General features: G+C 37.1%; 1 protein-coding gene across 1 annotated transcript; it reads right to left on the bottom strand.

Annotated features, from left to right (window-relative positions):
* Positions 1 to 67: 67 nt before the first annotated feature.
* Positions 68 to 27,288, bottom strand: LOC308627462 (transmembrane protease serine 11F-like; the record flags this gene model as incomplete). The annotated part of the gene is given in 8 exon segments (XM_081253656.1): positions 68 to 97; positions 101 to 226; positions 4,304 to 4,446; positions 5,670 to 5,755; positions 5,757 to 5,927; positions 10,142 to 10,343; positions 25,146 to 25,265; positions 27,129 to 27,288. Coding segments are annotated over 8 exon segments (1,038 nt in total).
* Positions 27,289 to 27,983: the final 695 nt, after the last annotated feature.

Here is a 27,983-nt window from a genome sequence, read left to right as displayed (position 1 = left end):
AAATAATACACAATATGCAGGAGTTTTAGCTCTGTGTGCCATGGACAAAATTCATGGTCAATTCACACTAGATACCAGTCTTTGAGGCAATCCAGCCTCAATACTGACTCATTCTTGTGTAGATCCCCGGTTTTTTGGGAAGAGCACATGATTGTCCCCAACCTACTATACCGACAAGGTACCAGATGTCATGATTATCATAAACCAGAGGTCCACCAGAATCTCCCTAGAGAAGAAAATATATTTAAAATTGTTAACATTTAATTCAGTAGGAAGGTCACTGCAATCATCTCTCTTCCACAGGAAAAATGGAAACTGGTACACAGAACATGCAGCCAAACTAGAGATAGATTATATGATGTTTCTCTCAACTGAGTTAAAATTTTGTGCTAATCTTTAAAGTGAATTGTTTTCTAGAAAGACTAACACTCATTCATATGGAATGGTTACATTATTTCTGGTTCAGCATCCCTAGATTTTTTGCTAGTTTTATTAGACCCTTTAAGCATGGGGTTTAGTAAGCATTTATCTAAAATATTTAACATGAGGTTGGTATTTGTGCATAGGCAGAAATTTTCTGTGATCTCTTCTGAATGTCTTAGCTTGACTGTATTTTATGGACCTAATCTTGGTCTCCTTTTCTGTTACTCACCTAGTTCTAATTTATGTTTGCTTTCTGAATTTTATATAGATTAAATCTCTTAAATCTCTTTTGGATCAAGGAAGATTAAGTAAATAAACAGTTGTAAGTGTAGAGGTTAAAATTGTGGTCTCAGTAGTTGAACTGCCCAAGTTTCAGGTCTAGTTCTATTAATTACTGGTTGTGTGACCTGAGGTAAGATACACAGGGTAACCTCTTTGTGCCTCTTCCACCTCGTTCATTTATTTTTTCTTTTATCAGCTATTTATTGAATTTCTATTATGTGTCTCAGACATTCTGGTGGACATTGAAGATAAAACGATGACCAAAAATGAACGGTCCCTATGCTCATAGAGCTTGACATTTAGGTTAAAAAACCCACAATATTAAATAAGCCTACAAATATGCAAAATGACAACTGTGATAAGTGCTATGGAAACATACAATGGGGGATTCGACTAGTCAGGGAGGAAAGGGATATTTGCCTTGATGAGATGTAATTGAGCTGATATCTAAAGGAAGAGGAGTAAATCATGAAAAGAAAGGTGTGGATGAAATGTGTTCTAGACAGAGGGAACAGCATGACAAATGCTCTAGGCATGAAGGAGCCTGGCATATGCAAAGGCCTGTAGAAAGGGGGACTGGAGAGAAGACAGCAAGGGGGCAATTGGTACAAAATGAGGCCATAGAGGTAAGGAGAGACTAGTCTATATGGAGTCCTGTGGCTCTTTTACAGACGGTTTTGGTTTTTATCATAAGATAAAAGCAAAGGTAAACCACTGAAGTTTTATGTGTTTTAAGGAGGGTGTTGACATGATCAGATTACATCTTGTTAGAAACTGTCCGGGCATTCATTTTACTAATGCACTAAAAGAGCATAAGAATGAATATAAGGGAGATAAACTAGATGGTTAAATGTGGTTGGGGGGTGGAGGGAAGGGAAGGGGAGGAGAGAGAGGTTGAGAGAAGAGAGAAAGGCAAGAATTGGTGAAGAGAGATTTAAGGAGGTAGAACCCATGGGTTTAGGTAATCAATTGGATATGGGATAAAGAGAGAAATTAGAATGATTTCTAGACTCTGGCTTATTTAGCATAATGAAAGGGGATGCCATTCATAGAGATACAAAACATAGGAAGAAGATCAGGTGGGGAGGGGAATAAGAACAGAATCAGGTACAACATATGAATCTGAGATGCCTTTGAAACATCCAACTGGAGCTGCCAAGTAGGAATAGAATATAAAAGTCTGGATATCAAAAGGGAGGTTAAGACTAAAAGTATAAATGTATGAAACATCAACAAAAAGATCATAATTGAAGCTATGAAAGAGAATTAGATTCTCTGGAGAGAAAGTATAGAGTGAAAAAGAAACAGGCATAGAATAGATTAACATGTATTAGATGGAATTAAGAGAATGAGCCTGAAAAGGAGACAGAGAAGGAGCAGACAGATGTAGGATGAAAATCATTACAAGCTAAAGGAAGACGATATTTCAAGAAAGGGGGAGTGGTAAGCATTATTAAATGCTGTTAAGAGGTTAAAAAAAAAAGAAGACCAAAAAATTTGTATAACGTCATTAGTGGTTCATTGAAAACATTAGGAAGAGAGATTTTGATGAAGTAATAGGGCAGAAACCATATTGAAATGGTTTGAGGAGTTAGTGGGAGGTGAGGAAATTGAGACCATGGGTAGAGACATTTTCGCAAATATTTGGTGGTAAAGAGAAGAGATAAGATGAGACACTAGTTGGAGGCATTATGGGTCTAAAAAGAATCGGCTATTTCTTTTTTTCCCTAACTTAAGAGATCTGAATAGAGAAGGATCTAGTTACAAGAGAAATGTTGAGTCTGAAAAGAGAGAGAGAGGACATAATTGCCAGTGTAAACTTCCCCAGAGGCCAGCAAGAAGAAGAAATGGAGCAAAGGAGAAGGGACCAGCCTTAGTGAAGAGGCAGCTTCTCTGTTGTGATCTAAGCTGAAGGTGGATGACAAGGGTCCGGATGAAGGCATGTCTGTATGCTTGGTGCTGGGAAGATGGGGAAACTCCCCTCTTTTGACTTGTATTTTTCTTTGAAAATTGGGAAACAAAATCATCAGTTGAGAATAAACAGGCAGGCGAAACTGAAAGTTAAGGAAAGTAGAAAATGGTGGAAGAATTCGGAGAAAGGTAGATTTAGGAAAAAACAAACTAACAAAAAGAGTAAGGTTGTCAGTTTTGTTATCTGGAACCTATAGTGGAACCATGGGTTCTCTTGTATTTTTTCCAGGAGCATTTGACTTTCCAGATACAGGCAGAGAGAGAGAGAGAGACTAAATAATTGTGTCCTTCCAGGTTTGGGACTTTGTCAGACAGAAATACTGGGAAGAGAGAGCATCAGGTGGACTTGGGGTATTAGCAAAAGTGTTTAAAAAATGATCACAGGGACTTCCCTGGTGGTCCAGTTGTTAAGACTCTATGCTTCCACTGCAGGGGGCAGGGGTTTGATCCCTGGTGGGGGAACTAAGATCCCACATGCTGCAAGGCGTGGCCAAAAAAATAAATGATCACAGTGCAATCTAAATTGGACAAGTGGATGGTGGAAGAAAAGAAAGGATTAATGGAATGTGAAATAGCAGAGAAGCTGTTCTCTACAGGTCTCTATGAAATTGAAGAAGGATGATATTCAGCCAACAGATATTTGTGCCAGGCACTGTTTTAGGTGTTGGTAATACAACAGTAAAATAAAATGGATGCTCTAAAATGTATGCCTTCATGGAGCTCACATTCTAGGTTAGTGAAAGAGACAGATAATAAGCCAGTTAAATAAAATATATTGTGTGCTGAATGGTGCAAGAGCTAAAGATAAAAATAAAACAGAGAAGGGACACAAAGAACATATGTGTAAGTTGTGTATGTTGGGGGGTGAGGGTTGGAAGTTTGGGGTGTAACAGAGTGTGGCCAAAGAAACAGAAGTAGTTGAAAAGCAGGCAGAAGGATTGAAGATTGTTGTTAAATAGGATGACTTGGGGATTCAGTGTTGCTGGAAATGGAATAGTTTTTGGTGACAAAGCTCAAGGTGTGACCCTAAGAATAGGTGACTGAGGAGGAGTGAAGATCACTGGAGGTTAGGAGATCTAGGAGCTAAGAATCCAGCATTTAAATGAGTTGACGTTAATATTGCAGGCCTTGGGATGGAGATGAAATCTGTTTCAGGTGTCAGTCATGAAAGAATGAAAGGGACAAAGTAGAGAGATTTGGAGGTGGGGGAATAAAAACAAGATGATGAGAGATGATGATAGAGCTGAATAAAGTGGTCTTCAGAGGAGAGGTTTCTCTGTCTTTTGATTCCAAATTTGTTTAAGAAAATAACAATAGAACATGAGTTATTGTGTGAAACAGAAATTTGGAGCAGTTGACTTTAATTTCCTAATTTGTAAAATAGGGATAATTATAGTAATGCTTCAGTCTCATTATATTAAATGAAATAATGTATAGAACATGCTTAGCATTGTTTCGGCATAGTAGACACTCAGTACAATCATTTTTGTTACCATGTTTATTTAAGCAAACTGAGTCTTTGGTAAAATTCATGTCATTTTTTTCTCCCAGGTAAACTATATGCCCAAATTAAAAATAGTTAATGGAAACTTTCCTCTTAAAGTTTTGACTTTGACTTTGGACTTACCTTACATGCATCTACTTTTCCATCCATGAATCCAGCACATAACATTCCTGAAGTTATCAGGCCATCATACACATCCTTTCTGTTACACACATCGGTGCTTATGGTTTCCACCCTGGCTTGCTGAAGTCTCTTTTGTGTTGGTCCTATTACACAAACAAATGTAAAAATGAAAAACATGTCCTTTGAATAGAGCTACATCTAAGACTCAGAAGACACATAAATTGTATATTCCTAGGAGGAAAAGCATTGATTATTTTATTATTTAATTATTGCCTAATTTTATTTTCTGAGTCATAAATATCTACATGCAAGGAACAATACACATACATGACCCAACATTATATCATATTTGTGACTCTTCAAGAGTTATTGGAACCCTCAAAACTACATGCAATACTTTGTGTGTATGCCCTTTTTTTTTATGAGAAGAGGGTTCATCACACTGATCTTGTCCAACTTCACATTTTTCCATGTAAGGGAATTGAGACTCAGAGAAGTTCATTGATTTTCCAAAAGCTACTCAAGAAGAAACCAGGATACAAGCTGCACAGGTCTATTTGTCCTACTCTATGCTGTATAGCAGCTGTCCCCAACATTTTTGGCACCAGGGACCGTTTTCATGGAAGACAATTTTTCCATGGACCAGTGGGTGTGAGCATTGGTTCAGTTGGTAATGCGAGCGATGGGGGGCAGCAGATGAAGCTTCTCTCACTTGCCCACCGCTCACCTCCTGCTGTGTGGCCCAGTTCCTAACAGGCTGCAGACCACTACTGGGCCACGGCCTGGGGGTTGGGGACCCCTGCATCTTATTTCAGGTGTTTCAAAACATGAGAAACAAAACAAATGCCCAAGATACACCAACAATATGACACCAGCAGAGAGCAAGGCCAGTGGCTAGGAGGAGAGAATACTGCACAACTGAGTCTCAAAACATTCACAAAACACTTTCATGTTTATGATCATTATATATCCTCATTAAAATTAGGAAGAATTTAAACCAAAAAAAGTATATGAAATATATGCTAGCCGGGAGTTTTTACATCTGGCAAATATACAATTTGTAATCCTTTACTCCCTTGTACTCCCATAGCATTTTGTTCCTTCTTATAGTATCTAAGACAGTCTGTTCTGTTCATCATGTTATTGACCTCTCCCTTTCCTCACCACTGCTCCAGTTAATTGTGAACTCCTCAAGGACAGGTATCTGATTCCTTTTACTTTTTAACCCACAGTACCTTGTTCTTCTCAGAGCCATACACATTAGAAACATCTACATTTTAATGAAGAGTCTAAAGAGGTATCCCCTAGATGCCTCATTAGATCCCAAGATAAAATTGTACTAAGTAAATTATGTTGAACAGCTCACCATCATCTACAATGGGTCCAAACCCTGTGATGAATACACTTGTTTTAGATGACAACTTTATGGATGAATCTGGGAGGCAAACTCTGAACTACATGTGAAAACTCAACTCGGGTAGCAAGCTGAGCCAAAGCAATGTCATTTTCATTTGTTTCTCTATGGTAATTCTCATGAAAGGTAATTTTCCTCACAGTTCGTTGCACTGCGGGTGGTGTTATAGTTGTGCCAGAAGTAGCAATCCATTGACTTGGGTCTTTATGTCTGCAAAATATAAAGGGTAAGATGTGTGATGCTTAACTGTATCCTTTAAAAAAGATTGAGACCATATTCTCCCCAACTATTGGAATTAAGCTCCTAAAAAATCCCTATGGTGAGAGAATTTGCAGTTGATGACCTTATGGAAAAAAGAGGTTAAAATATTGATACAAATGAGAGTATGAAAGCCCTTAAAATATTTTACATACTCTAAAATGAAAGAGAGTACAGTAACTAAATGGAATTCCATGCTATGTTTGGAATAATAATAGTAATGGGTACTATACAATTAGTTTCAAACATTTTAATTCCTTGTTTATTAGAAACTCTTCAAATTTGATTTCTTCTTTAATTTCAGTGAAGTATGTACAAATTAATTTTGATTTGTTTTAGATATTATGCACCATAAAAGATATTTTCCTTCCATATGAGACACTCTATCCATTCTTTTTTTTTTTGATCAACAAATATTTTTAGTGTATTATTTTATCTCACAATCCCCTTGATTCTTATTTTATGACTCACCTGTCAGTTCTTGTTTACTGGGTCTTACCTTGATCTTTGAGATAAAGTGTAATTTGTCTGCTTCACAAACCCTCATATGTACACAGGATTGTTTCTCCACCCAAGGCCCATACCCTGCCCCAGTACTCAAGAGCTAAGCAACCCTATTCAGTGTCATGTTGTTAGTGCTCCCACCACCTTTGACCTGGCCTAGTCAGTCCCTCTTACTATTTTTGAGGCTCTTCCTTAACACAGATGCTTTTCTCTACCACAAGATTACATAATAAGCAAATTCTGTCTACTCCTATCATCTCTTTACCTCCCTATTCTAATATAAAGCCCAGTTCCCTCTTTGTCTAATTATCCCTTTCAAGAATGACTAGAAATATATAGAAACTTGAAATTCTCTATGTAGAAGAAAATTATTTAAAAGGAAATCACACAGAAGTGAATTCAGAAAGAGGATTTCCTTGTTCATGCAGGATTACTGTGTTGGTGAATCATAAACTTTTAAGTGTAATGAAAAACCTGAAAGATCAGTAGTTTTCAGAGTACGCAGCACTGCCCCAGGGATGAGCAGGCAGAGCCTAGGGGCAGAGGGATTGGGATATGGGGAGGGCTCCTCTCTTATCTGTTGTTGTTTCTTTTTTAATTTCCACTTGGTTATGTATATAATCTTTTTTTTTTTTTTGTCTGCGTTGGGTCTTCATTGCTGCACGCGGATTTTCTCTAGTTGTGGTGAGCGGGGGCTACCCTTCACTGCAGTGTGCAGGCTTCTCATTGGGGCAGCTTCTCTTGCTGCAGAGCACAGGCTCTAAGCGTGCGGGCTTCAGTAGTTGCGGCATGCGAGCCCTAGAGCGTGGGGGCTTCAGTAGTTGTGGTGCACGGGCTAGGGCATGCAGGCTTCAGTAGTTGTGGCACGTGGGCTCAGTGGTTGTGGCTCATGGGCTCTAGATCGCAGGCTCGGTACTTGTGGCACATGGGCTTAGTTGCTCCATGGCATATGGGATCTTCCCAGACCAGGGATTGAACCTGTGTCCTCTGTATTGGCAGGCGGATTCTTAACCACTGCGCCACCAGGGAAGTGCCTCTCATCGGTTTTACTTATTTACACTTTAAAGGAAGATTTTATTCAAAGCAGAAATCTTAGGGCTGAAGCATTCATTTGAAAACTAGAATTCTGGAAGCTACGAAGACATATGTTACTTCAGTCCTTAAGGAGCTTGTAAGCTAATGGAGTGGACAAAACAGGAATACCCATCTCTTCATGCATCATCAACCAGAAAGGGAGTCTCCAGTCATAGGCACAGTTCAATATGTTTTGTGGATAAGAACAGTAAGACTCACTAAGAAGTTAAATGGCTTGCCCAGGTAAGTCACGTATCCACCTGGTTACTGTCAGAGAGAGATGGCCTAGGTCTCATGATATCCTGTCAAGAACTTTTTCCCTACACACTCTTGTTTCACAAAGACTGGGATCATTTTTCATGGACATAAATGTACTAACATTTGTCTTAAACAAAATTTTAAAAAATACACTAATTCTGGGGCTTCCCTTGTGGCGCGGTGGTTGGGAGTCCGCCTGCTGATGCAGGGGCCACGGGTTCGTGCCCCGGTCCGGGAAGATCCCACATGCCGCGGAGCAGCTGGACCCGTGAGCCATGGCTGCTGAGCCTGTGCGTCCGGAGCCTGTGCTCCGCAACGGGAGAAGCCACAACAGAGAGAGGCCCGCGTATCAAAAAAAAAAAAAAAAAAAAAAAAATACACTAATTCTGTAGGGAAAAAAAAATTAAAATTTTAAAAGTATTTGGATAATTGTGATATTGTCTTCAAAGAATCCTTATTTTTCCTTCACAACAGTACACTGCATTATGCAGTTACATGAAATTATATCACCTGCAAAATGGAACCCTGTCTCTCCAGGATCATTACCTTTCCCAACTCTTTTATATTATTATTATTACGGGCATAAAATATGCTATTACATTTCTCATATTTTAAAAAATCCTTCCAGGGGCTTCCCTGGTGGCGCAGTGGTTGAGAGTCCACCTGCCAATGCAGGGGACGCGGGTTCGTGCCCCGGTCCGGGAGGATCCCACGTGCCGTGGAGAGGCTGGGCCTGTGAGCCATGACCGTTGGGCCTGCACGTCCAGAGCCTGTGCCCCGTAACGGGAGAGGCCACAACAGTGAGAGGCCCGCGTACCGCAAAAAAACAAAACAACAACAACAACAAAAAAAAATCCTTCCTTTGAGTCCACAACCACTCCCAACTGTCAAATTTCTCTGCTCCCATTCATTTAAAAACTCCTTGAAAGTGGCATCTAAACTCACTGCATCCAGTCCTTCTCCTTTTCTCTCTTGAATTCATGCCCACCCCCATCATATAATCACAGTGTCTTTTATCAAGGTCACCAGTTACCTCTATTTTATCAAACTCAATGGCCGATCCCCATGTAGGTCTGCCAACACACAGAGATAGCACTGGACCTGCCGAAAATATATCTCAGTCATGATAGCTTATATTCTTCACTAAATGCATTGACATTCTGGGCTTATTTATTTTTAATTTATATAAGCAAAGATCAGTTATAAAGCAAAATAGGTGACACTCCCAAACACAAGTGTGAAGATTGGAGGATTCTGTAAACATTAAAAAAAAATCAGAAAGCCTTGAAAAATTAGTGAGACTCAAGTTTACCTAAGGCATGATGCTAGTTATTTTGGGGGTTGTTAATTTGTGTGAGTCCCTTTTCTCTTCTTTCCTGAGAGAGTGACAGTCACCTTAAATTCATTAGGTTATTCTCATTGCACATCTGCTCCATAACTAAAGGTGTAGGCATCTTGAAACAATTTGGGTGTTACCGCAGAAGGATGATCAAGCACCTCCTAGACACACCAAGGATAGTTTCCTCTGAAAGGGTGTGTGAACAGTGCCACTGACCAGGGCTTTACTCAGAGCTTTTGTGTTTTGAGGGTTTAAAAGGAAAAACTTTCTGTACCCTGATGGTGAAACCTCAGGGAGAAAATGTAGTGTGTCCCTGGTCTTGGTGCAATAGCGTGCCTGTGCATGTCTGTGTATGTGAAGTGATATAGCTGAGTGTTAAGAGCTACAACTGTGAAATCCCACTCAGAGAGCTCCTTTTGGGTTGTGTATGACCGGTCTTACATACTATGAGGGCAGTGATAAAGGCTGGCTGGTCTCTCTCACCAACCACACACCTCTTTGATCCATAAAAGCTCACACAGTTCTTGGATAATGCAATTGGAAGGGAGAGCTTCAAGAGTGATAACTTTGATTTTTTTCTTTAGTGATGGTGGTTGTTGATAGTTGGAGGATAGATGGAATAATATTTTTTAAAGTGGCTGAATTTTCTCTTTAAATAAGTAGAAGAGTTTAAATTTGTTACATGTATAATAGTCTTTAAACTAAAATAATTTATGGCATAGTAGAAAAGATCACACTGGTGTCATGATGCTACAAGAGAATATGTGGTAAGAGCCATAAGAATGATGCAAACCAAACACGATAGATATGGAGAGAAGGGTGAGGGGATGAGTATGATTGGGGCATAGAGCAACCATAATGTATTTAGGGGACAGGGTCCATCCAGAATGGAGTAGAGGATAAGCTGGTGAGATTGGACTCTTCCCAGCACTAAATTGACGGTAATTAATAACTGAGTAAGGAAGACTAGCAACAGCTCTAATAAACTTGCTTGCGGAAGCAGTGAGCCGCCGTGAGCAACCAAGTGTTACTAATGAGGCTAGCTCTGCATTGATGGCCTGCCCCTATGAGCTGGAGGCTGGCCTGCCATGGCCACTCCTCTTCCATAGCTGTTTCACTTCCTTGGACAACCGTTTCAGTAGAAGAGGATGCTGGTAATGGCATGTATGAAGATGTCATCCTTATTCCACAGTCTGTCAAAGAAACATGCGTTAGTCTGTTTTCATGAAAAGGAGTGGAAAAAAAGCACATCCTGATTTGCACTGCGTGCAGATGGTTAGACAGTCCATTGAACCTGCCATTCTTTAACCCATTCCTAGCACTCAGTCTCTGGGGTTATTCTGTAGGGGTCCTACTAATCCTATTGAGGTTCAGAAGAAATATTTACCACCATTTCAAGGCATCCAAACCAGGAATTAACTTCGGTCTCCATATAAAGCATATATGGATGAATAAATAGGTAGGTAGATAAAATACTGAGCATAAAAATGTATAGATCCTCTGCTAAGGGTTTCAGATACATTTATAGCAAAATACTTTTCAAATGAGAAAACTCAGCTCGGGAGGGGAACATAAACTACTGGAGGTCACCCAGCTGGTAAGTGACAGAGTTGTACATAAAATTAGAAGGATCCACATCAAAGCTTGTATTCTTACTACTGAGAGAGAACCCAACACTGAGTGTCGGTCATGATTCTGCCTTGACATGAATCTGTAGACTGTCTTTGACAAGCCCTGATATTTAAGTCTTAAATACAATGACTTTTTTGCTTTTCTAAAATTTAAAAGACTAGTTTTTTAAAAAAATTCTGATTCCCTGATAGCAAACCCTCAATTGATTAGACTTCAAATCAACCTTAAGTAATACTTGAAAGTATATTAGCATACTTTATTAATGTGCTTTTTAATTATTTATATTTTGTTAAGAATACAAGTTTTTTTTTTTACAAAAAGGGGTTTTATTCAAAAACAGGTAAAAATAGTTGCCTGAAATCATATTTACAAATTTATCATAACTCCCTTAGTGTTAAATAGCTTTAGCTTAAGGTGACCATAAAATTGAACAAATAGAGTGTCTAGCTTAATATGGTGCCATATCAGTAGTGCCTAATACTTCCTCTCCCAACTTCCCCTTAAAGTAAGCATGAAGATAATAATAATAAATATAATATCTACTAGTTATGAGCCAGGCCCTGTACATAGTGTTACATATATTTTCCCTAATTTTTATAACAACCCTCTATGTTAGATGTTATTATCCTCATATTGCAGATGAAAAAAATTGAGTCTATGGTATTGTTCAAAGGCAAAAGGAGCAAAATCACCAGAAATTAAGGAAGGATAAGAAAAATTATAAATTCTGGTAGTAATTTTCAGTAACTGCAGTATTCAGTTGGTTGGTTTAAAAAGCAACTTCTTAGATGACCCAAGCTATATCCCTGAACCAGAATTGTGTGGAGACCCCAACAATTCCGACAAAGCCACTGCTATTGTGATTCCCCAGCCCAGGGAATAAAGCTAGCCAAATAGAAACTATAGTTTGAACCAACCAATTGTGACCCATAAAGTCTTTTCTCTCTGTGTGTGTTCAAAAGAAACCACACTGTCCAGCACACCATCCTATCTAGAGACACAGGAAAGATTAAAAGTTCTATGAAAATGTAGTTATTTTATTAAATGGTCTGAACATGTATCTCAAAATTTATAGTTGAAATCCTAACCCTTAAAGGTGGTGGTATTAGTAGGTGAAGTCATGAGGGTGGAGCTCTCATGAATAGGATTAGGGCCTTACGGAAGAGTATGCCCAGGGTTCCCTAGCCTCTTCCACCATTTGACTATACAGCAAGATGTCTGAGTCAGAAGAGGGCCCTCACCGGACCATACTGGCACTCTGATCTCAGACTTCTAGCCTTCAGAACTGTGAGAAATATATTTCTGCCATTTATAAACTACCCAATCTATGGTATTTTGTTATCACACAAGGAATGGACTAATGAAAAGCAATTTAAACAGAGAAAGAAAGAGCACTGGCACCAGTGAATGCTGGAGCTGCTGGTACTCTAAAATGGGTGGTTGATATAGTTTTCATATACTCTATTTGTAAGATCAGAAATTAATCCTGCATCTAATTGTACGGCATGGTTAAGATCTGCTAAATCAGATGATATATAAACTCAGAAGACAGACATATCTCAGAAAGTTTTCATCAAAAAATTTTAGGACATGTGCTTGGTACCAGCAAAGATATGCAAGAAGACATGATCTTATTGAAAAAAGTGGCCAAACATAAGGGGAAAATATGCTGTGATAAGAGTACACATAACGAAAGAGTTGTCTATCACTAAAGAAAATTCAAAATATCACAGAAATGTCATAACAGATATAAAATCCACATAGAAGTAGTAAAAAGAAAAAGTGACACCAAATAACAGAGATAAGTAGTTTTGGGGAGTATAGATCTGATGAGATCTTTCAGAATGCAGAGGAAAGTAACCTGAGCTGGAACTAGAAATAATGATTGACATGGAGAGCAGAAAATGGACATTCAGGTAATAAAGCATTTGTGTTCCTGAGGAAGAAAAAAAAAGAACAATTGGAACAGAGTCAATCATCAAATTTATAGAGGAAGAACATTTTTCCAGAATGAGAAAAAAATAGTGTACACATTGAAAATTCTCATAATTTCCCAAAGTTTAGTGCCAAGTACAACCACATCTAGATCTCTTGGCAAAAAAAAAAAGTTATAGGATAAAGATTTCCTACCTTCATCCAGAAACCAAAAGGTAACCTATATAAGAATAAAAATCACACCAGCCTTAGACTTCTACTCTATAACAAAAACACTAGAATAAAAGGCAATAATGTATATACAATTATTTGGGAAAGTTTATGGTCCAATAATCCTATAAAATGAGAAAAAGGAAGTAGAAAAAGATTCTGACATATGGAGTTCTCAGAAAATATACCATCTGTATAATTTTCTTGTTTAAAAATAACTTGAATATAGCTGATTCACTTTGTTATAAAGCAGAAACTAACACACAATTGTAAAGCAATTATACTCCAATAAAGATGTTAAAAAAAGAAACAAAAAAATAACTTGAAGATAGAGTTTAGCAAGCAAAAAGGTGAATTTAAATCAAGACTCAAGAATGAGAAACAGTAAAAATATAACGAGTCTTTAGTGATGGGTAAATAATTGTAATATTGGGATAAAATGGAACATGATATTTTGAAAAAGAATATTAATAGATTAATAGATTTCCTGGACATTTCACTTCCATTCATTTAATGAGAGATATGTATGTGGCAGAAGAAAATATATGTGGTAGAATTTTGGTTATTGAGGATGGTCATAGAATATTGTTATTTTGATATTAAAACAACCTTTATAGTAAAAAGTCAGTATACATGACCAAGAAGGCTGAAAAATGATTTTTAAAAATTGTAAAATAAGAAACTCTACAATTTTAACATTTTTATGGTGGATATTTTACTTTAGCTTATATAATCATGTATTAGGGAAATTATATTATTAGGAATTGAGATTTAGTTTGAGATTGCCATTTATAGAGTGCTGGAAAATGTCATATTTTTGTTTGGAATATAATTGATTAAAAATAAATGTGGATACCATACTCTTCATCATTTCTAATTACTTCAGGAAGAAGTTGTCACTATTATGTGTGGAGACTCTATCTCAGAATGTATTTAAAGGATTTTCCTGATGTCTAACAATAGAGAAATTCACTTTAGATGATCTGTTTCTTCAATTCATGGCTGCTGGGAGGGGAAAAGACTGTAGGTCCAAAGGACAAGCCTTATTTTTTGGTATTAAATCAGAAGTAACTACACTTGGAAATACTTAATTGGAAGCAATGAACAGAGCTGGAACACCTAATGCCTGTAAGACGTATACTAGAGTTCAGGGGGGAGGAGTAAGAAAATAAAAAGACACAGTCCCTTACCTTGGCACTTACAATCTTACTTGAAACACATTATTTTACTTTCTCTAATTATATGTTGGCATAGAAAAATAGAAATGTCTCTCAGTTTGGTTTCTAACCAGTTGTGAGGTAGTTTTAGTTTCATAACCTTTTGAACTTCATTTTCTTCCACTTTTGGGGGAAAATAAAACGAGAACTCTTCTGAGTTTGTGTTGTGAGGAATCAATGAGGAGATGAATAAGAAACTGTTTTAAATTGGAAATAAACTAGAGAACCTCTTTATAGTTCATGTCAATGGTTCTTCCAACAGGGTTTAACCTTCATAAAGATGTCTCTTTCTTTGATACTATAGAAACTAACCCCCATAACTGACCAGTAAACACCTCTGGGAGTCAGGATACCTGTACTTTAATTCTTCCCCCAAGGCTTGCTAGTCCCATGTCTGACATCTTACTTGAGTCTAGTTTCCTTAAAATGGTGGAAATAATACCTACCCTTTCATGTTTTTGAAAAGACCCAACATGATAATACATATATGGGGGGAAATTTAAAACCCATAACAATGCCCATGAGTCTTCAGCTGAAAAGAAACCAGTGAAAATGATAAGCAAAGAAACAAGCAGCAAAGGAATGAAGAACTCAGCTCAGGGCTCATTTAGCTCTCAAAAAAAAAAAAAGTTCTTTATCAGTATAACAACTGACACTATAGCATTTACTTAATGACTATCTGTGATTCAACAAAGCATAGGAAGGACCATGACTCACAAAGTAGTTGAAAAAACACCTCACAGACACAACGGACAAGAAAAACAGGATATGTTACTCTGATTTAAACTATTTTACTTTACTTCCTTAGTGTGAAGTTTTAGTTCTGTTTCCTTCACTCCCTTAAAAAAATATTATAGACCACAAGAATGGAAATGGTGGGTCATTATGATGAGGAAGAGATGAGGAGATGATGAGGTGGTGGAGAAGGAGGGAAATGTTCCTGAGTTTGTGGTTTTATGTGTGTTTGTGTATATGATAGAACAAGAACTCAGGGATGGAGGGGAAGCAAAAATTATATGTTTGAATCTTGAAGCATTTTGTTTTATTTTTGAGTAATATTGAGCTGCCAACTCTAATCAAAAGATTTGAAAAAAAATCATTCCATTGGTTATATTTAGATCTGGTTAGAAACACGGAGGAAAATCAGAATTAGTCTATCAATGGGGCCTAAGAAATTAAGTTGACAGATAAAATGTTGGATACCTGGTTAAATTTGAAATTCGTATAAACAATTTTTTTTTTAGTGTAAGTATATTTTATGCCATATTTGACAGCCTCCCACATTCCACAGCTGCACAGCCCCAGTTTGAAACCCAGCTGAGCCATTTATTTGCAAGGACAAGCAATAGTTAAAACATACTTATCCTAAAAAACTATTTTTTGTTTACTGAAATTCAAATTAAACAGACTGTGATTGATCTGTGAATATATTTCTCTGGATGTGTATTGTCATGAGTATGTGTGTGTGTGTGTATGTGTGTGTGTGCTTGTGTGGAGAGAGACAGGGATGAAATGTAGATGACTCCAGGTGGAATAAGTGTAAGAAATATTATTTTATGTTTCTAAAATAGAATTTATTTTTCTTTGTATTATAATAATATTGGTATATATGTTACACAAAATTTTGAAAATACATAAGAGTATAAAGAAAAATTTTAAATCCACAATCTCATCACCTGGAGGTAATCACTGTTAAAATTTTGACTTATGCCCGAATTTTTCTTTCTCTTCACTCCTCATACCTACAAATATAAAATTATTATAAAAATTTAAAGATATACAAATGCTAACATTTATTAAGTACCTAAATATATATGCCAGGAAGCTTACTAAGTGCTTCATGGGAATTAACTCACTAAATTCTCAGTGAAAACCCTGTGAGGTAGGTATTATTGTTCCTACCATTTTACAGGTGAGAGAAAAAGGCAAAGAGAAAGTAAGCAACTTGTCCAAGGTCACCTAGTAAGTTAGTGGTCCCACTGGGATTCAAATCTGATTAGTGCACCCCTGGAGTGTGGTTCATATGGTTCCTCCACCACTGTAATTGAAGGAATAAGCCACATCCACAACCATTCATTCATTTTATAACATTTAATCTACTAAAGGTGTCAGTACCACAGACCTATATTTTAATTTTTATTTTTATTTGAAATTAGGAATAAGACATTACCCTATAGAAAGACAGTGCTACTGCTTCAACAGAATAAGCCATCAGCAGTTTCTGTGACCAACCAGAAGTTTAAGATGGAGTGAGTTTTTCTATATGGTTCAGCACATAACTAAGAATTTAATTTTTGGATTAGATATATTTGTGTTTAATCCCTAGCTCTGCTGTTTACTAGCTATATAACCTTGAACAGGTGACTTTTCAAACCTTAGTTTTCTAATTTTTTTTAACAAGACTACTAAGAGTCTCTATCCTACTGACAGGTTCATGAGAGTACAACTTATATAGTCTTACAGGACACTTCCTACCAGGAGGGCTTCCACTTGGTTTAATGTTCTACTGTGCCATCTTGAAATTCTTAGTTATTTTAACTGTGAACATGTGCATGAGCAGAGGCAATACACTGGGTAACAGTGAGCACATATGATTGTGATCAAGCAGTAGTGCCCATATCTGTAGGCTCAAGTCCCAAGGCACCACGGGTAGTATAGGTGACAAGCTGTGGGCCTCACTGTCCGGAGCACATGTGCATGTCTGAGCGGGCTGCCAGAATGGGACCTTGGTTCAGGTTGGTTGTGACAGTTGTGGCAGCAGCAATAGAGGTAGCAGTAGCAGTAGCAGTGGTAGTGGCCATTGCCTAAGAAAGGTCCTCACATGGACGCAGGGATGAGACAGTGGTAGAAGACCAGCTCATCCTTCTGTTCCAGAGCTCTCCCTGCAAAGTCTGCACAAATATTAACTCTCTAGCCTGAGCTTCATCAGAAGGACTGCAAGCATTCAATCAATAAACTTTCCCAGTAAATTATTACAAAATAAAGTCATACACATGGACCTTGCAATAAAGTATATCAGGGAGTTATTAGAATTCTTAAAAAGGTATAGAGTCTCCAATTTTGAAAACTGCTCCACCATTGCAAAACAAATACCTATAGTCTTAGAAATAGAAATTGTCTTTAAAGATCATTGCATTCAATGGAAAAGAAAACTATTTTCACATGGTACTTTGAATGAAGTGATTATTAATGAAAAAAAATTTTTTTAATTAAGTTTTCTTTGTATAGGCACTTTGAATTATATACAAATTATGATGCCACTTTCAATTTTTTGTATGGCCTCCACAAGTTACAAGAAATGTCTGAAGAAACATTAAAATTTCATTGTATAAATTTGAATTTAAAATTAATTTCAGACTTACTCAGAACTGATTTCTATGAAAAGTTAACTCTTTTTAGAAAAATCTTTTTAGTTATGTGAGAATCATCAGCTCTAGAGATACTAAAACTTATATTTTTAAATAATTTATTAGAAATTTATCTAAATGATGTCAGATTGTATAAAATACTCTTAAGAGGTCCAGTAGCAGTCGCATCAGTGAAAAGAGCTTTCTCAAAATTAAAAATTCTCAAAAATTTTAAGACTAGAAAGATCCATGTAATGGATTAGATTTAGAGACATAAGTATGAATTCATGTTTAGTTTAATATGGATACAAATTGCTACACAGAGAGATATTTGTAGACACATATACACTGGATATATATATACATATACACCCATATATTTACTATGCTTGTAAATATGTATACATAGTGTATAACACATGTATACAAACATCTATTTACTATGTATATACTATGTATGTTTATATGTAGGCATATTTCCTCCTTCTTTCAGCTGAGAGGATTTAGAAGCAAGGAAACACAGTAGCCACAAACACACTTAGCTCCCAGATCTTGATTTCTAATGCCATTCTCCAATAAAAGGCACCAGGGCTCCATGGAGAAACGGCTGAGTTTAGGACTGGGACAGGAAATACATGAGATGAGCCCACAGTACCTTGTCGTTCCAGAAAGAAAGTGCTAACAAACAAATAAACCCCCCCAAAAAAACAAAACAAAAAAACGTGATGGTAGTATGTCACCTAGTTTGGACACAAGAGGCAACTAAAAGAGCTTCTAGGACTTCCCTGGTGGCACAGTGATTAAGAATCCACCTGCCAATGCAGGGGACACGGGTTCAAGCCCTGGTCCAGGAAGATCCCACATGCCACAGAGCAACTAAGCCTGTGCACCACAACTACTGAGCCTGCGCTCTAGAGCCCACGAGCCACAACTACTGAGCCCACATGCCACAGCTACTAAAGCCCGTGTGCCACAACTACCAAGCTTGTGCTCTAGAGCCCCTGAGCCATAACTACTGAGCCCACATGCCACAACTACTGAAGCCCGTGCACCTAGAGCCCGTGCTCTGCAACAAGAGAAGCCACTGCAATGAAACGCCCACGCACGGCAACGAAGAGTAGCCCCCGCTCGCCACAACTAAAGAAAGCCCGTGTTCAGCAACGAAGACCCAACACAGCCATAAATAAATAAATAAATAAACTAAAAAAGAAAAAAAAAGAGCGTCGAAGGTTAAGTTTGGAACAATTTGAGCAACAAAGTGTTGGATTATAACTCAGTGTACAAAATAAATACCCATGAGTGTATACTGATATAAGTAAATGCTTGGGGGAAAAAAGGGGAGAAGAGACAAATCTCTCATGTAGAAGAATTCCTAATAATTTATGTAGATACTCCATTCTCAAGGAAGTGGAATATAACTCTCCACTCCTTAAGGGAGGCTGCAAAGAGTGACTTCCTTCCCTTTGGGAAGGTGAGGAGGAAGAGTATCTTTACAGTGGAGAAACCACACGATCACTACCTCAGCCAGTTGAACAAGGTCAACATCAACGGTAATAAATGATGTTAATGACACATAATGATGTAATGAAAATGACATTGTACCTCTGTGGTATTCTTACCCCAAACCTGTGACCCCAATCTAATCATGAGAAAAACATTAGACAAACCCTAGTAGAGGGACATTCTACAAAATACCTGACCAGTACTCTTCAAAATTATCAAGGTCATCAAAATAAGGTAAGTTTGAGAAACTGTCACAGACAAAATGATCCTAAGGAGACATGACAATTAAATATACTATGGTAGCTGGGATGGGGTCCAAGAAAAGAAAAGGGACATTAGGAAAAAAAACTGAAGTAATATGAGTAAAGTGTGGACTTTATTTAATAATAATGTATTAATATTGGTTCAATAGTTATAACAAATAAACCATATTAATGTAAGATGGTAACAATAGAGAGAACTGTGTGGGGACATGGACACTGCACTTTTCTGTAAATGTACAACTGTCAAAAATTATGTTTATTTAAAATAAACTTTTAACTAAATTGTTTACGTCTTAAAAAAGAAAAAACAATGTGACCTTGCCAAGAGCTACTGACATAAAATTTAATTATACCAATTGAAAACAAGGTTGATAAAAGTATAAATTTTAATAAGCTAACAAATGAGTTTTTATAAAAGTAAACCCCAAATTTTTATAACAAATATATTACAAAGTATTGCTCTTTATTGTGATAGCAATAATTATATATTTTTCCATTTATTATTTTATAATGTTATGCAACACCAATATCCCTATTATGTTTTATCAGTAATAAAATGTTTTTAGAGGAAAAAACTTAAGGAACCTCAAACTTTCACATTTCATTAGGCCCTACAAATTATGTAGCTGACCTGTTTCTACATCATAGGGCTACTAGGAAGTTAAATGAGATTACCTATATTAAGCATTTAGGTTACCACCTGTTACACAAGAAGTGCCCAATAAATAGTTAAGTATTGTTATCGAGGAGTTATTGTCAGTGCCCAGATATTGATGCCCGAGAACAACCATTCTTCAGAGAATGTTTGTAACACCTCAGTTGAATTTTTCACTAATTCATTAATTCAAAGCAAACTAACTAATTCATAGCAAGATCCAACCAATTAATGTCACATAGATGGTGAGAGGTACTAGTATACATATTTGCATGTAAACTTAAATATTGGAGAAGAAAAAAATTTGTGACAAAATATAGTTCAGGAGTAGTTTCTGATTTAAACAAGATTTGCTGATTTCCTTTTGCTGTAATGAACATTTTCAGTACTTCGTTTCCTTTAATCCTCACATCACTGTGAAGTGTACAGCACAAAGCTGGAAAGCAAACTGAGATCAGGGAAGTTGAGTAAACTTCTCAAGCCACAATATGAGTAACAGAATTGGGACTGGAATCCAGTTTTTCTTACTTCCAAGTAGTTTTCTTTTCATCACCTCACAGTGCCTTACGTTTCCCATGGTGCAGGTACTGTTTTCTTTTTTTTTGAGGTATAGTTGACTTACAGTATTCTATAAGTTTCAGGTGTACAACATAGTGAGTCACAATTTTTAAAGGTTATACTCCATTTGTTGTTATTATAAAATATTAGCTATATTCCCTGTGCTTTACAATATATCTTTGTAGCTCTTTTATTTTATACATAGTAGTATGTACCTCTCAATCCTCTCAAACTCCTGTCTTGCCCCTCCCCTTTTCCCTCTCCTCACTCATAACCACTAGTTTTTTTCTCTATATCTGAGTCTGTTTTTTGGGTTTTTTTTGCTATATGCCCTAGTTTGTTTTATTTTTTAGATTTCACATATAAGTGATATCCTACAGTACTTGTCTTCCTCTGACTTACTTTATTAAGCATAATACCCTTCAAGTCCATCCATGATGTTGCAAATGGAAAATTTTCATTCATTTTTATGGCTGAGTAGTATTCCATTGTGTGTGTGTGTGTGTGTGCATGCACGCACGTGTGTGAGTATATTATATTTATATATATATATATATATATATATATATATATATATATATATATATATATAATATATAATATATACCACATCTTCTTTACCCATCCATCGGTTGATGGACACCTAGGCTTCTTCCATATCTTGGCTACCATAAATAATATTGTTATAAACATTGGGGTACATATATCCTCCCAAATTAATGTTTTTATTTTTATTTTTTCAGATATATATACCCAGGAGTGGAATTGCTGGATCATATGGTGGTTCTATTTTTAGTTTTATGAGGAACCTCCATACTGCTTTCCACAGTAGTTGCATCAATTTGCATTCCCACCAGCAGTGTACAAGGGTTCCCCTTTCTTCACATCCCCACCAGCATTTATTATTTGTGGTCTTTTTGATGATAGCCATTCTGACAGGTGTGAGGTAATATCTCATTGTGGTTTTGATTTGCCTTTCTCTTCTGATTAGTGATGCTGAGCATTTTTTCATGTGCCTGTTGGCCATCTGTATGTATTCTTTGGGGTACTACTTGCTTTGGTTTACATTGCCTCATTTTAGTGAATACTGCAAAATCGTTGGATATCTTTAATGAACTTAGTTTGAACAGGTAAGAATTAAGAGTAGCTTATTCCCCTACTTCTTTTATAAACTTAATTTCCATAAATAGTGGGTTTTTTTCTTATAATGTTCACAATACTCTTTCATGAGCTCACTCCCCTCCAGCTCTGTTGGGTTATGACTAGACCCAGTTTTTGTTCAACCTTTGGATTCTAGATCATAGTTTTCTCTGGTCGGTCCTAATAATCCTCCAGATTTCCTGGCACCTACACATTAGCATAGACCATAGAAGAGGAATTTCAGACTTTGTTGGAGGAAAGCTTGCTGATGTCTTTATGGGGGGAGCCATGTTTTCATGGTATTCTGCTTGCTTGGCCAGGCAATCACATTGGGGTGACTGCTCCCAGTCCCTCGTTCATGGGGTTCTCAAGCAAGACTGACAACATGTTGTCTCATTCTTTACACTACACCTCATGCCTCCCATTTGGACTCTTCCTTTGCCTGAGACACACAGGAGGTGCACTGGCTTGTCCAGCTGGGTCTGTGAGATTGAAGCCTATACATGGGCAGGCAGGCAGTATCACTGACTTGCTTCTGCTCACTAGTTCACCTCATGCAGTGTGACTGGTGTTATGAATGCTGTCACTGCTGTCTTGGGATTTAGATTTCCCATGGCTACTGGAAGGACCAGGTGGTACAACCTAAAAGTGTGTCACTGTTGATTCACTATATGGTGAACTTTGTTCAAAGGCAGATAGGAGAAGGTGGATAAACTCTTCTTCCTCTCTCTCCCTGGTCAGTCTATGCAGAAACACAGTAGCCCATATAGATATTCTGAAGATATTGTATTAGCTTGATATAAAGCTCTAGCCAGACTAGTAATCTTCCTCATTGCATTTGTTTTCCATACCTCCCTGCTCATTGGCCCCTTTCCCTCACTCTTTCTTCCCTAGAATTGCAACCCCCCCAAAGTGAGGCTCTCTGCTTCAGGCTCTGTTTTCTAAGAAATCCAGACTAAGATAGTTGGTGACCCTAAGATCCCCTGTGATTAGGGTTTCTGCCTAGAGTCAAGTCCTATTCACCTTATTAAAAAAGATCAGCAATAGTTTTAAATTGCAGAAACAGAATCTTTGTGGACTTACCTAAAGTTAATTTATTGAGAGATAAAAGAGGAACAGAAGAATCATATTTACTGGGCTCCAAGAAAGTAGATGACATTGTCCTACTAGGAGAACCATGACAAATTTCATAGGTTAACAGGTGGTTTAGTAGGTGGAAGGGAGTTATATGTGCAACTATTCAAGTCATTAGCACTGTAAAAAATCTTACTTGATTTGCAAGAGGTAGAGTTTAGGATGTTATAGGGACAGACATATCAGAAACTCTGATGTAGTAATAGGTGAGTATATAGATAAACAGGTTATCCCATGTGTAATTGTTTATTTGATTACTATTTGATTTATATTAATGCATACCATTCATTTGTGGCCAAATAACCAGAGCAAATTTGCTAATGTAATGTGTTTAAATAATAACAGCCAGACTAGAGAGAAGAAAAGAGCACAGCATGACCACTATTTTCACATTCATCTCATAGGAAGACAATGAAGTGAAAACAATCCTGTCAAATTCTTGGGAGAGGAAGCTCAGTAACATAAAATACTTTAACGGAACTATCAACTTTTGCCCTACAATTAACGGTAATCTAATTATGTCAGAATAAAGGTCAGGGAAATGAATAAACATGACCAGGGAACAATAATATGACATTGATATTAAAAATTCAGATGCCTCCTGACATATTACTATATATTGAGTACTTTGGATCACACCAAATTTCTCATCAAATGTTCAGTATATCCTTTGATGACCTGCTTGTTTAATATATAATAACAGATCTTTTTTCTATCACGCCTTTAAACAATATCATGACATACAATCATTTTCTTAAGGTGTCTGGGGTTGCAGGAGTTCGAAATGTATTGGTAAGAGACGACTAGGCATCCAAGTGACAATACATATTACCTAATTTTAAATAATATGGTAGAGGTTTAACCTGTGTGAGGTTAGGGGAAACTCTGATTAATGTCTTTATCGTTTGAACACTGAAATGAATAGTTAGGTCATATACTTATATCTCAAAAGCAATATTCTTTCACATGATTAAGCTGCAGCCTCTTAGAACAGACTCATTTCCCTCTTATGTGTGTCATAATTGGGCCAATTCTTCTGTGGCATCTCTTATATTAATAAGAAATTGTCATTTCATGCAAAGAGCTGATGATGACTATAAAGAGGAAGTGAAGAGTCTTCTTCTGCTATTTTAATTTAAATTATTCATTGAGAAGACAAAGTTGATGCATATAACATAATTTATTTGCCTTGTAGCATGCATTTGAATCTAGTATTTTGTAGACTTGTTCATTTATTCAGCAAATATTTACTGGAGGCCCACCATGTAGAGACACTGTTCTGGGTGTTGGTGTTTTAGTAGTGAATACAACAAACTCCTTGCCTTCATGGTAGCTTACAAAGAGAGGAGACAAGGAGTAAACAAATAAACACATAATTCCAGGTTGGTTTTGATGCTAAAAAACAAATTAAAGCAAATGAGGGCAGAAAGTGATGAGGACCTGGCACTATTTCAAGTAGTGGAATGAGGAGAAAAATCTCTGAGGATGTGAGATTTAAGTTGAGACCTAAAGAATGGTATTCTTTGATAAATGTTAAAATAGCTTTAATTCAACAGTTCTTTTAAATATGAATTTCAATAGCATCTATACATATTTGGAAGTGGGAAGTAATACATATTATTCACTTTAAGGCATTGTTTGGAGCACTAATACATTTGAGGATTCCTTATAATAGCTACACATCCCACTCCCTCCTTTAGGGATCCAAAGCTGAGAAGCCCTTCTCTAGATTAACCCCATATGCCAGATCCCATCCCTATGCTCCCTAATGTGCATTTCTTTCCTAGTGTGCTCAAATGTGCCACCATCGTTGCTTTGTTCAAGTTCATTATTCCCCTCACCCAAAATGCCAGCCTTTTCCCACAGTTTCTACCTGTCCAGATTCTCCCTTTCCATCAAGGCCTAAGCTTCCCTAAAGCTTCTCTAACAATAGATCACCATCTGGGGCGTGTGTGTGTGTGTGTGTGTGCGTACACATATGGTGGGGCACTAGGCACTGTGTTAAATACTTTACATTCATTATGTTATTTATGAGCCTTGGTACTATTATCATTCCTACTTTGTAGACAAGGACATGGGGACTTGTGGAGCTTAAGAAAATTGCCACATTCATACAGCTGGGCAGCAGGGACAGAATTCCAGTTCAGGTCTGATGATTCTGACATCCATGCTTTAAATCATTCTGGGACAACTATTCCATCTTGATATGATTTTACCATCTTAGAATGCTGACAGAAAGTACACTTCTCAACTTTGTTCTGCCTTGCTTTGTCCACTAGTATTTCATATAGTATTTAGTTTATACTCCCCAAGTTTGTAGGCAACAAACATATTTTGTACTTCTTCAACAGATTCAATAACAATGTTTATGGTTCTGAACAAATATAAATTCAGAAAATACTTGGTGGTCCACCTGCAATGGGGGCAGCAGGCCCTTCCTGCACACAGGTGGGTTGGATTCTACCAGCACCTGCAGCTGCTCCCTGGCTAGCCAGGCCAGCCAGTGCAGCCTGGCCATCGTCTGGTAGGCCAGGCAGAAGAAGGAGGAGTATTGCACTTACTACCTCCACTTAAGCAGGTGCAACTGAGGAGAGCACTGCCCCTGCCTCAGGGGATTTGCAGTAACAGCTACTGTCCCTATAGGCATGTCTACGTGTCCCTCAGGCAGAGGTCTGCACCGACTTCCTCAAAGATTGCTGTCCCCTGGGCATGAAGTGCAAGAAGAAAAACACACCGCTGTGCCCTGTCTTCTCCTGCAGGGACGTCTGCCTCAGGGATGTCCAGAGATATGAAATGGTATTTAGAGGTCTAAAACTGGCAGTTATTACAGCTATCTTGCATCTGAGTTTGCTGGGTATTTATATTTTATCTTCACTAGATCATGTGTTTTTTAGAACAGAATCCATTACTTAATAGATATATCCTTATAATCATGGAACTTTATATTGTCCTTTGCAAGAGTGGATTTTTAAAAATGAACTTAACCTCTGCTTCTTCCCAGAACCATTTTTAACCTTCCCTACATGTGATGACACCCTCATTAAAAACTGTTTGCCCTCTGGGCTGTTAGCTGTCTCCACACACTTGACGTCTGGCACAAATTGATAAGAATATGCACAAATCACCTCAGCTTATATTCCTCGTTTACCCAAAATAAAGATTGAATTTGTGAAGCATGATGCTTGGGTTGTAGTGCCCTCAGCTGGGAGAAATGATAGAACATAGGTGTTCTGTCCTGTTTGCAAAAGAAAAAGAAAAAGAAAAAAAAAGAGCCCAGATTTCAGAGGTAAAAATTAGATGCTTATTATCCTTTAAGCAAATATGTGCGTGTATGTGTGTATATATATATATATATATATATATATATATATATATATATATATATATATATATATCTTTTACAGAAAAATAATTCAAAATGCATTATTTAAATACCAAGCTATTTTGGTAATTTAAAACATAATTCAGTTTACAGAAATTGGATTAACACAAATTTCAGTAACACCTCTGTGGAGAAAAAGGATGTATGTTAAAATATATATATGTACATTATGTACATATATACATATGTATATGTATATATACATTATATGTATATTATGTATATATACATATATGTAAATATGTCCCATTTGCGCTTAAAGAAGAATAATTATAGCTTTTCAGTTCTTTGTGGCTATGCAGCCATATGATTTTCCAAGACTGTTTAATGAAAAATTTTCAATCTTGTCAAATTTATATCAAGCCACACATCCCAATTTAATGTGGGGGAAAGCATGTTCACTGTATTAATGAATATCTCATCTCAATATCAGACTTATTTGTAGAAAATGTATCATTTAGATTGGCATTTTTAAAATGAAACTTAAGTTTTTCCCTTGGTTACAATGTGAACATGCTCATTATGGAAAATAGAAATATCACCAGAATTAATTGTTAAAATCATCCTGTATTTCCTTTTAGTCTTTTTATGCATATTTTACACAGTAGGGACAAACTACATAGTAGTTTAGTATAACTTTGTTTCTATTAGCATTATGATATAACTTTGTGCAATTCTAGACTTCTCTCTACATAGTACCTGTTTCTCTTTCCCTCTTTTACCCATTTAAAGAAAAAAGTTAGCTCTCCAATATCAGAGGGAGATTTTGATCTTTATACCATAAAGAATCTCTCGCTTTTTATCTGATCTCCTCTCCTCTACTTATACTCCTTTTTGGTCTGAAACTGCAGTGTGGGTCTTCCTACTAGTCATCATTCTGGTTGATTAACAGAGCCCTTAACTCTTTACTCTTAGAAATTATGTGTGCCAGGGATCTGTTTTAAGGAAATAGGTTAAGCCATAGAAATGTAAGGCTCTCCAAATATCCAAGCCCTCTCTCACATTTCTCAGCCTCCTTAAAGTTAGAAGGGGCCATTTGAGGGGTTATGGCTAGTGGTCTAGGAGCATTAGTGGATATTCGTTCAGTTCTATTAGTGGAGCTATTATTAGCAGCTTTCTCCTCCTCTGCCATGGATTCTGGAGCCACATGTTCATATGGCATAGCCACAACACAAAGGAAGACTGGGTTGCTGATCCAGTTGCCTTAGAGAGTTGTCCTACTGGTAATAGTCAATGAGGGAGAAATAAATTTTAATGTGCTGAACTATGGAGATTTAGGTTTGTATTAGCACAATATAATCTAACCTATCTTGACTAATACACAATGCTATGTCCAGTCACGGTGTTTGACAATGTGTTTTCTCTGTTTTGGGTGCCATTCCCAAGCACCTCTACCCCTTTACCAGGAAGTCTTTTCCTGGATTTTTCTTGTTCATCTTCTTGTTCATCTCAGGGGCACTTCCTCTGATAAAGCTTTGCCCTCATCCCCCTTTCTGGGTTAATTGCCTCTTCCACATGCTCCTGTCATACATGAGTATACAGATTAGTGATTTTTGGTTTTGTATGGATTGATAAGATTATTTTGGATGTTGGTTATGTACACTTCCCTTGAGACCAATTAGCATAGATCAGTGGTTTTAAAAGTCTGATCTGTTAACCCCTGAGGGTCTCTAAGATCCTTTCAAGAGGTCTGTGTAATCAAGCCAATGGTGTGAAAGCAGTAACTGCTAAAACTGCTAGTACTTTAGCAAATCAAGTTAGTGGAACCAAACTATAATAGGAGTCATTGTATCATAGTATTTTTCACTGTCACATATTCACAGGGGAAAATGTCAAGTTTCATCAAGAATGCCCTGA

Source organism: Mesoplodon bidens (genome assembly GCF_964165515.1).
Source record: "Mesoplodon bidens genome assembly, chromosome: 1".
NCBI lineage: Eukaryota > Metazoa > Chordata > Mammalia > Artiodactyla > Ziphiidae > Mesoplodon > Mesoplodon bidens.
Note: the sequence above shows the minus strand (reverse complement) of the source record. Positions and strands in the feature narration are given on the sequence as shown.